Below are 14,443 nucleotides of genomic sequence, written 5' to 3' on the forward strand. Positions count from 1 at the left end.
TGTAGGTGACATGCATTGGCTGCTGCATTTCGCCCACAAAATACACAATCAATCCACTTTATGGTATATTCTGTGAAGCGCTTTGAGACGTCTTAACGATATGATAAGGAGCTAAAACAACAACAAGATTACATTTGTATAGTGCCTTTCACATCTGTTGTACGAATTTGGAATGATCTGCCTGAAAGGGTAGTGAAGTCCGATTTGATAACAGTTTTTAAGAGAGAACTGGATAGGTATCTGGGGAAGGTGGATTTGCAGGGTTATGGGGAGAAAGCTGGTGATTGGAGTCAGTGAAAGTGACTTGCTCTGTCAAAGAGCCGGCACAGACGCGATGGGCCGAATGGCCTCCTTCTGTGCCGTAACATTCCTCCAAAACCAAAAACAATAATAAATTGGTCATTTTCAATCTACGACTGTTTGTGGGACATTGCTGTGCGCAATTGGCTGCCGCGTTCGCCCACAAATATACAGTCAATTCACTTTACAGTGTGTTCCGTGAAGCGCTTTGGGACGTCCTCCCGACGTGAAAAGCGCAATATCAAATGCAAGGATTGTTGTTATTATTATTCTATGAATCTATGAAAAAAAATCTATGCATCTGGAGGACGTCCCAAGGCATCCCAAGAGCTAAATCAAATGCAAGGATTATTATTATAAAAAGCCAAAGTGTATTTTAAAAAGAAAATATGGGAGTGAAATTGCCTCGGAGCACTGAGAAACACTGAAGTAAAAAGCGTGATGTTTTAATTAACACCCACGGTGCTGCTTAACACCTACTTAGAAAAGGGGATCAGCAAGTGTTTAACACATGACCTCCTGCCCAGGTATGACAGCCTGCTCAATGCCAGCTTCCCAGTGCGCTGAGCTCGGTTAGTGCCATGGGTGTTAATTAACACATCACACATCACCCATGCGATGTGTGATGCGTTAATTAATGCCAATGGCCCTAACCGTTGGCCAGTGGTTAGTATTTAGCTATACGTTGCCCTCTCCCTATATGTTACACTCTGCTCAAGGCATTAGGTCACGACTTTTTCACATGTGATTTTCAACCTTTTTGCAGATTTCCGTTCATGGGACAGCAAATCTCCGGCAACCCAAGCAATGATGGCGGACAGAATCCCATCAACCAAGGAGTTGGCTCGGTAGATAAAAAATATCCTTGCATTTGCAGTTGATATTTACAAATATTTCTTCCCCTGCACCCCTCGCTCTCTCTCTCTCATTCACTCACTTTCTTTCACTCAATCACTCACTCTCTCACTCATACACACACCTGCCTCTTACTCTCTCACTCCACCTCTCCGTTTTGCCATTCTTTTTTTCTTCTCTCACTTTCTCTCGCTCTCCCTCTCTCTTTCACTTCATTCCTCTCTGCCCTTTTTTTCCCATCTTTCGTTCCCTGTTCTGTCTTTCTGTCTTTCTCTCCCTCCTCTCTCTTTGTCCATCTCTATCTCTTTTTCTTTCTCCATCTCTCTAGCCCTTTCTCTCGTTCTCTCCCTGTCCGTCACTCTCTCTCTATCTGTCTCTCTCACTCTCTCCCTGTCTTACCCTGCCTTACTCCCTGTCTCTCTCTATCCATCTCATTCTCTCTTTATGGTACAAATGTTACATGCAGAGCAAGGCTGAATTGTTGCTGTTTGGCTTGTTTTCAGGATGGAAGTTTACCCCCTCAGATGTCTCGCCCAAATCCTCCAACGTTTGGTCCTGGCTTTCTAAGTGAGTATCTGTGCAGAGATTCTATTACACGGCAATTGTAAGGGTCTTTTGTCCATTCGCCTTGTCTGTTTGAGGGGATTTTGCATGATATCCTCTTGGTGGTAATAGTGTGAGCTGAGCATTCTCCAGAACACAAGGTGGACAAAAAGGGATGCGATGTATCCCTTTTTGTGCAATGTAATTCTGTGCAATGTAACAAAATAAATTTTCTTGGTTGAATATTCCTTTGATGTATGCCTTTCACGTCGGGAGAATGTCCAAAGACGCTGGACAGTCAAGAGTTTCGGACCCGAGCTGGGGGTCGAGATTGGGGAGGGTGGAGGGCACGGGGGGAAGCAAGGAAAAGAACAGTCGAAGAGGAAGGTCTTGAGACAGGTCTTGAAGGAGGCAAGGGAGGAGGCGCGGTGGAGGGACTGCGGGATGGAGTTCCAGAGGGTGAGGGCAGAGTGACAGAAGATCCGTCTACAAAGGTGAGACAGCCGAGGTGGGGGACATGAAGCAGGCTGGAGCCCGCTGAGCAGAGGGAGCGAGCAGGAAGGTAGTGGGTTTGGAGGTCGCAGAGGTAGCGGGGAGCAAGACCATGGAGGGCTTTGAAGGTGTGGACCAGGATCTTGAACTGTATCCTCTGTGTGGTGGGAAGCCAATGGAGTCAGGCGAGGATGGGGATGATAGGGTCACGGAGCATGGTGCAGGAGAGGACTCGAGCTGCAGAGTTTTGGATGATCTGTAGCCTATGGAGGGGAGGCCGATAAGCAAGGAGTTTGCATAGTCGAACCTCGATGTAATGAATGATGTAATGACTTACCTATACTAGTGCGAATGTTCGGCAGTGGGGATGGGGCTTCTTGACAGGCTCCCTGGGCTACTTCTGGCCCATGGGCCACAGGTTGGCCACCACTGTTTATGTATGAATCCAGCAAGTGGGAATGTTGAGAGAAACTCAGCCTGTGGCCTGTCTTAAATCACACTGCCTCCTACAAAACACACAGTCAGTACACTGTACAGTATATAATAATAATAACCACCTCTTCTATAATCATTAACACACAATGGCCTCCTACGCTGTTCAAACAAAGCTCAACACAAGCTCAAAGAACAACACTTCATCCACCACCCAGGCACCTTACAGCCCTCTGACCTCAACATTGATTTCAACCACTTCAGACCCTAACCACAGCCACCATCTTCTCTCAGCCTTGCCTCCCCCCACACCACTTCTATAACCAGTAACACATCTAAAATGTTTCCTTTGTCTTTCTGTCCCCGACCCCTCCTCTGCTTGTCCTTATAATCTGCTCCCTCCCAGTTCTGAAGAAGTCATAGACCTGAAACGTTAACTCATTTTGCTCTCTCCATGGATACTGCTTGACCTGCTGCGTGTTCCCAGCGACTTCTGTGTTTATAATAATAATCCTTGTACTTGTTATAGTGCCTTATCACATCATTGACACATTTCAAAGCGCTTCACAGGATTTACTATAAAGCAGATTGATTGTGTATTTTGTGGGAGAAACACGCAGCCAGTTGCATACAGGAGTGTCCCACAAATAGCCGGGGAGTGAGTGACTAATTTTATTTGGGGATTGTCAGCCAGGACATTAGGAGAAACTCCCTTCTCTTTTTCAATAGTGCTTTGGTATCTTTAACATCCACCTGAATAGGCAGTCAGGACCTCGGTTTAATTTCTCATCCGAAGGTTTATCTGTGAACAACAATTTGCGCCCTTCGTGTGGGATAGGGTCTTGGAAACCAGGTGATTGAATAAAAGTTGGTCTAATGGAAAGGTGTCAGCCTGGTTCAGTTGGTATCACTCTGGCCTGAGTCAGAAGGCTGTGTGTTCAAGCCCCAATGCAGGTCTTGGCATCCATGTAGCCTATACTGACACCACAATGCAATGCATGGGATGTGCTGACCTTCGGATGAGAACTTAAACCGAGGCCCCGCCTGACTGTTCAAGTGATGGTTAAAGGTCCAATGGCTTAATTGGAATAGAGACAGGAGTTTCTCCCGGTGGGAGATTGCTGCGAGAAAATTGGCTCCCACAAAATACACACAGTCACTGCACTTCATGGTGTATCCTGTGAAGGGCTTCCTGACATGAAAGGCGCTTTATCAAATGTAAGGATTATTATTATTGTGCGGGGGGGTGGGAGTGTGAGGTGAGAAGCTACCCACTGAGCCAACGTATGTTTGGTCATAAGAACATTGCTAGATGAAAGATGACCAAGGTCCAGCCAGTTCGCCTACCACCATCCTGACAGTTGCATGCGCATGTTGTATCCCAAAATAACCTGCATCCCACGATATTATTTCCTATAAGAACGTATAAAGTGGTTGGGTGGGTGACTGATTGGCACATGCGGAAACCAATCACCGTGCAAACCAGACTTGAGTTCCACGTATGCATGCCGGACTCTTCCGGGGAGGAGGGAGGGGGAGATGATGTACAAATGGTAACGAGCGGTGTTCCTCGGCAGACGACGCCCAGAGGAAGCAGTACGAGGAGTGGCTGCAGGAGACTCAACAGCTCCTCCAGATGCAGCAAAAGTTCCTGGAGGAGCAGATCGGGGTTCACCGCAAATCCAAGAAGGCTCTCTCAGCCAAGCAGCGAACTGCCAAGAAGGCTGGCCGTGAGTTCCCGGAGGAGGACGCTGAGCAACTCAAGAACGTGACCGAGCAGCAGAGCATGGTGCAGAAACAGCTGGAACAGGTACCCTAACCTGGTTCATCCATCATAATAACAATAATAATAATCCTTGCATTTGTTCGCCAACAAAATAAATATTCTTGATTGAACTTATGCCATAAATCAAGAAATATTCAATCAAGAAAAAATTGAAAACATGCTCCCGATTGAACACGGACTTACCTAGACTTGTTTGGAGTGGGGGGAGCTTCTTGATGAGCCACAGGTTGGCCACCACTGCAATACAATAATTGTATTATAACCATGCACAATTTCCTGCCACATTTCACACACAAAATATACAGTTAATTCACTTTACAGTATATTCCATCAAGCGCTTCAAGATGTTTCAACGTCATTATAAGGCGCTATATCAAATGCAAGAATTATTATTATGACAGTATGCATTTATATCACGACAAGAGGATGCCTCAAAGTTTTGTCCGTCTGAGGGCCTGTCTGAATGTTCAGGTGGATGCTAGAGATCACAAGGCATTATATAGATAATAATAATCATTGCATTTGATAATGCGCTTTTCACGTCTTCTAGACGCTTCACAGAATATACTGTAAATCATAGAATCGTACAACACAAAAAGAGGCCATTCGGCCCAACGAGTCTGTGCCGGCTCTTTGAGAAGAGCAATGTAATGTCAATCTCACTCTCCAGCCCTTTCCCCATAACCCTGCAAACCCGTCCTCCTCAAATACCCATCCACCGTGTTTTTAAAAGTTGTTATCAAATCTGCCTCCACCACCCTTTCAGGCAATGCGTTCCAGATTTGAACAACTCGCTGCGTGAAAAAATTTCTTCTCACCGAACCCTCTGCTTCTTTTAGAGACTATTTTAAATCTGTGACCTCGAGTCACCGACACACCCACCAATGGAAACAGTTTTTCCCAGTCTGTATCCTATATAAAACCAGTGTTTTATATAGGTTAATCATAACCTCCTGACTCTTGTACTCTATGCCACTATTTATAAAACCTAGTATCCCATATAGTATCCCATATGCCCCTCATTCTTTCTTCCAAAATGCATTACCTCGCATTTCTCCACATTGAAATTCATCTGCCATGTGTCTGCCCATTTTACCATTCTGTCTATGTCTTCCTGCAGTTGGCTGCTATCCTTCTCACTGTTTACCACCCTACCTAACTTTGTGTCATCCGCAAACTTGGAAATGGTAATTGCTATATCCAAGTCCAGATCATTTATATATATATATATATTAAGAGCAGTGGTCCTAATACCGATCCCTGGGGGACGCCACTGTACACTTCCCTCCAGTCAGAAAAGCAGCCGTTCACCACAACTCTCTGCTATCTGTCTCCCAGCCAGTTCTGGATCCAAGCTGCCACTATCCCTTTTATACTATGGGCTTCTATCTTTCTTACAAGTCTTTCATGAGGCACTTTGTCAAATACCTTTTGAAAGTCCATATAAAATACATCAACTGCACTACCTTTATCCACCCTCTCTGTTACCTCATCGAAAAATTCTGTTAGATTTGTTAGACAAGGTTTACCTTCAACAAATCCTTGCTGGCTGTCCCTAATTAGCCCATATTCTTCTAAGTGAAGATTTATTCTGTCCCAGATTATAGTCTCCAGGAGTTTCCCCACTACTGATGTTAGGCTGACTGGTCTGTAGTGCCCAGGTTTGTCCTTCTGTCCCTTTTTGTACAGGAGAGTAACATTGGCCACTCTCCAGTCCTCTGGCACCACCCCTGTGTCCAACGAAGATTGAAAAATTGTAGCCAAAGCCTCCGCTATTTGTACCCTTGCCTCCCATAGTACCCTTGGCTGCATCCCGTCTGGACCGGGTGACTTATCTACCTTCAGCCCAGTCAACCTTTTCAGTACTTCCTCTCTGTTTATACTTATCCTATCCATTTCCTCTACCCTCTCCTCCGATACTAAGGCATTTGATGCATCCACTTCTTTTGTGAAGACAGATGCAAAGTACTCATTCAGTAAATCAGCCATACCTTCTGCCTCCACAATAAGATTTCCGCGTTGGTCCTTAATTGGCCCCATCCTACCTTTGACTAACCTTTCTTTCTTGATATGTTTGTAAAATATTTTAGCATTCCCTTTAATGTTACCCACTAACCTTTCTTCGTATAATCTTTTTGCCCCTCTTATTTCCTTTTTCAGTTCTCTTCTGCACTTCCTATATTCTATTTGCTTGTCTTCTGTATCTTGGGTCGACACTTGTCATACGCCTTCTTTTTCTGCTTCATTCTAGTTACAATTACCTTCGTCGTCCAGGGATGTTTGGATGCCCTACTTTTCCCTTTTGTGGGAATGTATTTATTCTGTCCCCGAGCTATCTCATCCTTTAAGACTTCCCACTGCTCTTTAGTTGTTTTACCTGCCAATCTTTCTTTCCAGTCCACCTTGGCTAGGTCCCTTTTTAACTCACTGAAATTAGCCCTCTTCCAGTTGAGTATCTTCACCTTAGATGGTTCCTTGTCCCTTTCCATATGCACTCTGAACCTAATGATGTTGTGATCACTATTGCCCAGATGCTCTCCCACTGAAACCTGCTCCACTTGCTCTACTTCATTCCCCAGAACTAGATCCAGCACTGCTTCCTTCCTCGTTGGGCTGGAAACGTACTGATCAAGAAAGTTGTCCTGTATGCATTTTAGGAATCTTTCCCCCTCCTTGCCCTTTGCGCTGTTGTTTTGCCAGTCTATGTTGGGATAATTAAAGTCCCCCATTATCACGACTCTATTGGCCTTGCATCTGTCTGAGATCTGCTTGCAGATCTGCTCATCTATTTCCTTCCCACTATTTGGTGGTCTATAGTTTACCCCTACCATCGTAACAGCTCCTTAACTCTAACATTCTGTTTTGGGGCCCTCCAGCACCTCAACCCTTTCCACGGCTATAACCGTATCCTTGATTAAAATTGCCACACCCCCTCCTTTTTTTCCTTCCCTATCCCTCCTGAATATAATATTCAGCTCCCATTCCTGTCCATCTTTGAGCCAAGTCTCTGTTACTGCTACTACTTTGTGTACTACGACCATTTGAGCCTGCAGCTCACCAATCTTGTTTGTTAAACTCCGTGCATTTAGGCACATGCACTCCAAGACCAACTTGACCTGTTCTGCACTTCCCACCCCCCCGTTTTATTTCTCCATTTTTTTGCCCACTGTTTTTTGCATTCCCTTCCTCCCTCAAAACTAGTTTAAACCCTCCCCTAGAGCATTAGTTAGCCTGTCTGAAAGAACATTCACCCCAGCCCTGTTTAGGTGTAACCCATCCATATGGTACAGATCCCACCTGCCCCAGAACTGGTCCCAATGATCCAGAAACCTGAAGCCCTCTTTTCTGGACCATTTTTCCAGCCAAGCATTCATATGCTTGATCCTACCATTATGGAACTTATTTGCCCGAGGCACAGGGAGTAATCCAGAGATCACCACCTTGGATGTTCTATTCTTTAGTTTGTTCCCCAACTTTTGATATTCACCCTGTAGCATCTCAGCCCTTTTTTTTACCAATATCATGGATCCCAACCTGGACCACCACTTCTGGATGTTCCCCTTCCCCCTGAAGAATTTTATCCACCCGTTTCATGATGTCCAAGACCGTTGCACCAAGCAGGCAACATACCATCCTTGACTCCCGTCTTCTGTTGCAGAAACGCCTGTCTATACCTCTCACTGTGGTATCCCCTATGACAACAGCATTGCTCCTGTTACCTATGTCCCCCTGTTCAACCAATTGTTTTTTACTGTCCTCCCTGGAGATATCAACACTCTCAATGTTCAGTACAGAGTACTGGTTTCAGAGTGCTACACTATTGGGGGCATTCTGCCCTGCCCATCCCCTCTTCCTACCATGCCGGATAGTCATCCAGTCATTTTCCATCTGAACCCTCGGTGGCTGTGGGGTGACCACCTCCTGAAGTGTCTGGTCCATCACATCCTCACATCCGTTGTAGAAGCTTGTAGCCCAAGGCTCCGTCACCACTCTCTCAGGGGTCCCATTGTCTGCAGGACTGATAAAACCATCCTGTCCAGGAGCATTAACCAGATGCAAGCATCTCCTCAGCCTCAGGGGAGTAATGGTTTCCTCCATCATACTGTCCAGGAACCCCTCACTGTCCCTGATGGAGCGCAGTGTCTGCACCTCGGCTTCCAGCTCAGCTTCTCTCAGCTGGAGCTTCCTGAGTTGCAGACACTTGCTGCAGATGAAGTTGCCCGGGCTCAGGGCGCCCTCCATTAACTCCCACATATAATAATAATAATAATAATCCTTGCATTTGATATAGCGCTTTTCACGTCGGGAGGACGTCCCAAAGCGCTTCACAGAACATACTGCAAAGTGAATTGACTGTATATTTGTGGGCGAACGCGGCAGCCAATTGCGCACAGCAATGTCCCACAAACAGTCGTAGATTGAAAATGACCAATTTATTATTTTTTTTTTGGTTTTTGAAGGGATTATTATTAGGCTCTGTGTGGAGTAAGGAAACTTGCCCGAGGTTTCGCCCTCTGCCTGGAATTGAACTCAGGTCTCTCACTTGCAAAGCGAGTGTTCTAACCACTGAGCTACAGGACTCCACATGTCACTGTCCTCGCATTTCACTTGCCACATCATCTTCTCACACAGTGTTTTCAATATATATTTTTTTTATTTTTGTTTTTTGTTTTTGTTTGTCGATGTCTCCCTGGTTCTGCTGTTGAAAATGACGTACACCAATGTCACCTTTTCTTCTTTTCGTAGCTCCGACAGTTCCCAGCTTACCTCACTCAACCTGCTCACGAGGCCCAGGCTCCGCCTCCGCTCTGTCCTGACTCCTCTCCCCGAAAAGTGAATTGACTTGTATATTTGTGGGTGAAATGCGGCTGCCAACTGCTCACAGCAGTGTCCCACAAACAGTCGTGGATTGAAGTGACAAATTTTATTGTTGTTTTCTTGAGGGATTACTATCAGGTGCATGGAGTAAGGAAATTTGCCCAAGATTTTGTCCTTCCGGGAATCAAACCCAGGTCTCTCGCTTGCGAGGCAAGTGCTCTAACCACTGAGCTACAGGACCATTCAAAAAGAGAAGGGTGTTTCTCTCCCCGATGTCCTGGCCAATAATGCCCAAATAAAATTGGTCATGGCTGCAAGTGGGACATTGCCTTGCACAACTGGCTACCACAAAAATACAGTCACTCAACTTTACAGTATATTCTGTGAAGCGCTTTGAGGTGTCTCAACGATGTGATAAGGTGCTACGTCAAATGCAAGGATCATTGTTATTATTATGATTATTATCGTTATAAATTATGATATTATTAATTATTGTAATATATTTATTATTCGTTACTGCAGTTTGCACTGATTGACCAGGTTTGTGGGTTTCTGCTCTCAGATTCGGAAGCAGCAGAAGGAGCATGGTGAGCTGATGGAGCAATATCGCATCAAACAACAGTGTCCAATGCCCTCACCCACTCTGCTGTCCGCAGTGCCCCCCCAGGCCCTGCCCGTTCAGGGGGGGCCTCCAGCCTCGCAGCTTCAGCCCCCCATCGCCGGCCAGCCCACCCCACCCAGGATGCCTAATGCGCCCCAGCCCCACCACCTCCCCATGGCAATCGCTCGGATGCAGCCTCCGGGGGCATCTCCAGCCTCCGTCCCGCCTCCCGCCATGGCGAGCGGCCCTCCACCGCCCGCCCAGGGAGGGGGCACCACGCCCGGCCCCGCCCCTGGCCCCCAGCAGCAGCCGCCCCCGCGGGTGGAGTTCGATGACAACAACCCATTCAGCGAGAGCTTCCAGGAGCGGGAACGTCGAGACAGGCTGCGGGAGCAGCAGGAACGTCAGAGGATCCAGTTGATGCAGGAGGTGGAGCGACACAGAGCCTTGCAGAAGCGAATGGAGATGGAGCAACAGCAACAGCAGCAGCAAGGAATGCTGGCAGACATGAACAGATCCACTTTGTGCCAAATGCCCTACTACAACAACGACCTGCCCCACGACTTCCTACACTCCCCGAGACCCCAGGGGCATGCGCCTGCAGGACCAGCCCCCCGCTTCCTGGGCTCCCCCCCGGCTTTCATATCGTGCGGGGAGCGGCGGCTCCAGGGGCAACCAGGGTTCGGCCCCGAAGCTCCTATCCACCACCCTCCCCCCGCCCTCGGCTTCCTGCAGGCCCAGCCCAGGATCCCCTTCCCCGCCGGGGGGGCCGGGCTGCCTCAGGGCAGGGGCGAGCCAGCACCATTTGGCTCGGACACCACCGCGCACCTTCCCGGCCAGTCCCTCATCCAGCTCTACTCCAACATTATCCCTGAGGAGAAGGGGAAAAAGAAGCGGAGTCGGAAGAAGAAGAGCGAGGGAGAGGAGGGGGAACCGGTCCACACGCCCTCCACCCCTCGCTCGGACCACACCGCCCCACCCACCCCCACACCCAGCTACTCGGACTCTGCCTCCATCCCCTCCCTCGGAGAGCCAGGGGCGGAGCCAGACTACCGCGGCCCAGAGCAGCCCCCAACTGAGTTGGAGAGACAACTCTCAGCACAGACCCTGGGACCCCACACCAGCTCCAACCCTGACCCACCCCACGCCTGTCCTGGCGAAGTGAAGACAGAGCGGGCTGATGAGGTCCAATGCCAAGGGCAGCCCAAGGCGGAGTCAGCAAGCCCGGTGAAGGTAGAGGAGGATAATAAGGCTACCGTGCCCCCGTCCCCCACCGAGCAGAGCGCAGCCCCCCTGCCAGGAGCCAAGCAGGAGTTGGGAAACGAGCTCCTGAAACATCTGCTGAAGAACAAAAATCCTCCTCTCCTCCCCCACCAGAGGCCTGAGGACGGGCCCTACCTGGAGAGCAAGATGGCAAGGAAGCTAACAGAGGGGCTGGTAAGAATCTCCCATGCTCGCTTCTGCTATCCTCATTGTGCATGTGGCTCCTAGACGCTGCCCTGCGCGAAGGGCGCTGTATAAATGCAAGTTGTTGTCGCTGAGGCCCTCCTGATTGGCTCGCACCAGCACCTCTGCACCTCAGACTCTGGCAGCATCAATCTCCATGGTTGCACACGACAACTCACCAAGCCAGTCAGGAACCTGGGTGTCGTGTTCAACCCTCAACTGTCTTTTCTTCCCCACATCCAAGCCATGACCCACTCTGCCTTCGCTCACCTCCATAATATCGCCCGACTCCGCCACTGCCTCACCCCTCAGGCCACTGAAACTCTTGTTCATGCCTTCATCACCTCCAGGCTCGACTATGCAAATGCCCTGCTTGTCGGCCTTCCCAACTCCTCCCTCCACAGGCTGCAGATAGTCCAGAACTCTGCAGCCCCTGTCCTCTCCTGCACCAAACTCCATGACCCCATCTCTCCCACTCTCGCCCGACTCCATTGACTCCCTATCCTTCAGAGGATTCAGGTCAAGATCCTGGTCCTCACAGACAAAGCCCTCCATGGCCTCTCCCCACCCTACCTCTGTGACCTCCTAACCCCCTACCAACCCGCCCACTCCCTCCGCTCAGCCGGCTCTGGCCTGGTCCACATCCCCCGACCCACCATTGGCGGGAGAGCCTTCAGCTATTCTGCCTCCAACCTCTGGAATTCCATCCCCCAATCACTCCACCTCGTCCCCTCCTCAGCCTCCTTCAAATCCCGCCTCAAAACCCTCTTCTTTGACCATGCCATCGGTCACCCCCCTTCCCCTCCCCTCCCTTCTCCCTCCCTGACCCCAGCTCGGGTCTGAAATGCTGTACATTGTCCAGCGTCTTGGGATGTCCTCCTGATGTGAAAGGCACTATGCAAATGTAATCTTGTTGTTGTTGACCTGTGTTTCCATTAACCCGGCGACCCACCATCCTTAGCAGGTAGAGAAGTCCTAGTTCGACAAGCAAGGCGAAGCTTGCTGGACAGTGCTCTCAATGGCAAGCTGTGTGGTTTTAGCTGGTTGGACTCCAGTAATTACCCCAACGCACACTCTAGGTTCCCAACTTACCAACTGGCTCTTACCAACCTTCCTGAGCCTAATACTTTCCAGAGTCAGATAAGCAGGGTGTCACCTCCAGGAGAGAATGTGCATTCTTTTTCAGACCTGGGGAAATTCCATGTATAGGTGGATGGAACTCAGTCTGGTCTAGGTACTCCAAAGTGATTGGCTTTCACATGTGGCAGACACCCATTGCCCCACCCCCCCCACCACAAAAATATAGACTTTTTTTAATAATCAAAATAGCTCTCCCTCCCTTCTCCATGGAGATCTGTAATTCAGAAACACTCACTCTGTCCCAGTCTTGATCTGATCTCGACCAGAGACACCCACACAGAAGCCGTTGTACCTGCTAGATGTGGCACTGGCATTGCTGGTTAGCCTGCTTCATTTTGATTTTATTACAATCAGCCTGGCCCAGTCGGTAGCACTCTTGCCTCCAAGTCAGATGTTTGTGGATTCAAGCCCCACGTAAGGGAGCTCATATAGTCGAGGTTGATACTCCAATGCTGTGCTAGGGGAACCCTGCATTGTTGGAGGTGCCGTACTTCGGATTAGACATTAAACCAAGTTCCTGCCTGTGACTATTCAGGTGGACATTAAAGATCGAGTGGCCTCCTGTGCTGTATAATTCTATGATTCTCTAATTCTGTGATCCCCTGAAAGGAGTTTCTCCTGGTTTCTTGGCCAACAGCCCTCCCAAATAAAATTGGTCATTCACTTCACGGCTTGTGGATCATTGCTGTGTGCAATTGGCTGCTGGGTTTTGCTTTAGTGTATATTCTGAGAAGCACTTTGAGACGTCTCAACGACGTGATAAGGCGCTATATCAAATTCAAGATATATTAATATTAAGAGTTGGTTTTGGTCCATGCCAGATGCCTGTGGATTGCAGAATGCAAACTGCACCATCTGGGTTTTCTTTCGATGGGAAGGTGTGTCAGTTGCAGAAGAGGGAGCTTGAGGAGGAGACGAAGAGGCCCAAAACCAAACGGGGGCAGAAGATGGGTGAGAAGGCTCTGCCCCGCTCCAAGAAACGCAAGAAAGCTGAGGAGGACAGGCAGGCGGTTTACCCCAACACCGATGCTCTGATGAACCAGCTAAAGCAGGTAAGCGGGTGACCACACCTGGTCTCTTAAATGCTTTGCCTCAAAACAAAAATTCTTGGGGTTTGCTATAGAAGCCCAAAGAGCACGCTCGCCTCCCAAGTCAGAGGACACAGTTTCAATTCACAGGTGGGGCGAAACCTTCGGCAAGTTAGTCCTTGCTATAACAACTGCAAGGATAATAATCTTTGCATTTGATATAGTGCCTTATCACGTTGTTGAAACATCTCAAAGCACTTCACAGAATATACTGTGAAGTGAATTGACTATTTATTGGATCAAACAGAGCAACATTTCACAAACAGTAGTCGGTTGAGTGACCAAATTATTATTTTATTTATTTTTGGGGGGGACGGGTTTGTTTCCCGGGTGGGGCGATACCTTGGACAAGTTTCCTTACTCCACGAGCAGTAAATTTACCTAGCAATAAATAGTGCGCAATTGGCTGCCTGCTGTGTGCAATTGGCTGCCGTGTTTCACCTACAAAATACAGTCAACCATTCCCATCCGCCTAAAAACAGCTACAATCACCCCAATCCTGAAAAAACCTTACCTGGACCCATTCCTGACTTCTAACTACCGACCCATCTCAAGCCTCCCTTTTCTTTCAAAGGTCCTTGAAAGAGTCGTTGCTCCCTCCTACTAGCACTCCCTTCACGAGCCCCTTCAATAGGCTTTCCATGCTGCTCATAGCACGGAAACTGCTCTGGTCAAGGTCATAAACAACATTTTGTCCATCTGTGATCAGGGCTCCCTCTGCTTCCTCGACCATTCTTCTGCCTTCGATACCGTGGATCACTCCATCCTTCTCCACCACCTCTCCTATCACCTCAACCTTCAATGTTCTGTCCTTGAATGGTTCAGGTCTTATCTCTCACACGGTCTCCAATTTGTCTCCGCCAACGGTTTCTCTTCCAGTCCCCGCACAGTCTCATTTGGTATTCCTCGGGGCTCTGTCCTCGGTCCCTTCCTCTTCAACCT

At 48.4% G+C, this 14,443-nt stretch overlaps 1 protein-coding gene across 1 annotated transcript in view; it reads left to right on the forward strand.

Annotated features, from left to right (window-relative positions):
- Window positions 1-14,443, forward strand: part of LOC103189435 (histone-lysine N-methyltransferase 2C) — a 114,888-nt gene that overhangs the window by 69,418 nt on the left and 31,027 nt on the right. Inside the window, 5 exon segments of the mRNA XM_007909831.2 lie at window positions 1,067-1,148; window positions 1,659-1,722; window positions 4,200-4,432; window positions 9,789-11,264; window positions 13,235-13,465. Of these exon segments, the coding sequence (XP_007908022.2) occupies window positions 1,067-1,148; window positions 1,659-1,722; window positions 4,200-4,432; window positions 9,789-11,264; window positions 13,235-13,465 (2,086 nt within the window).

The sequence above is a fragment of the Callorhinchus milii genome, unplaced genomic scaffold (assembly GCF_018977255.1).
Source record: "Callorhinchus milii isolate IMCB2004 unplaced genomic scaffold, IMCB_Cmil_1.0 Scaffold2, whole genome shotgun sequence".
In the NCBI taxonomy this organism is placed as follows: Eukaryota; Metazoa; Chordata; class Chondrichthyes; order Chimaeriformes; family Callorhinchidae; genus Callorhinchus; species Callorhinchus milii.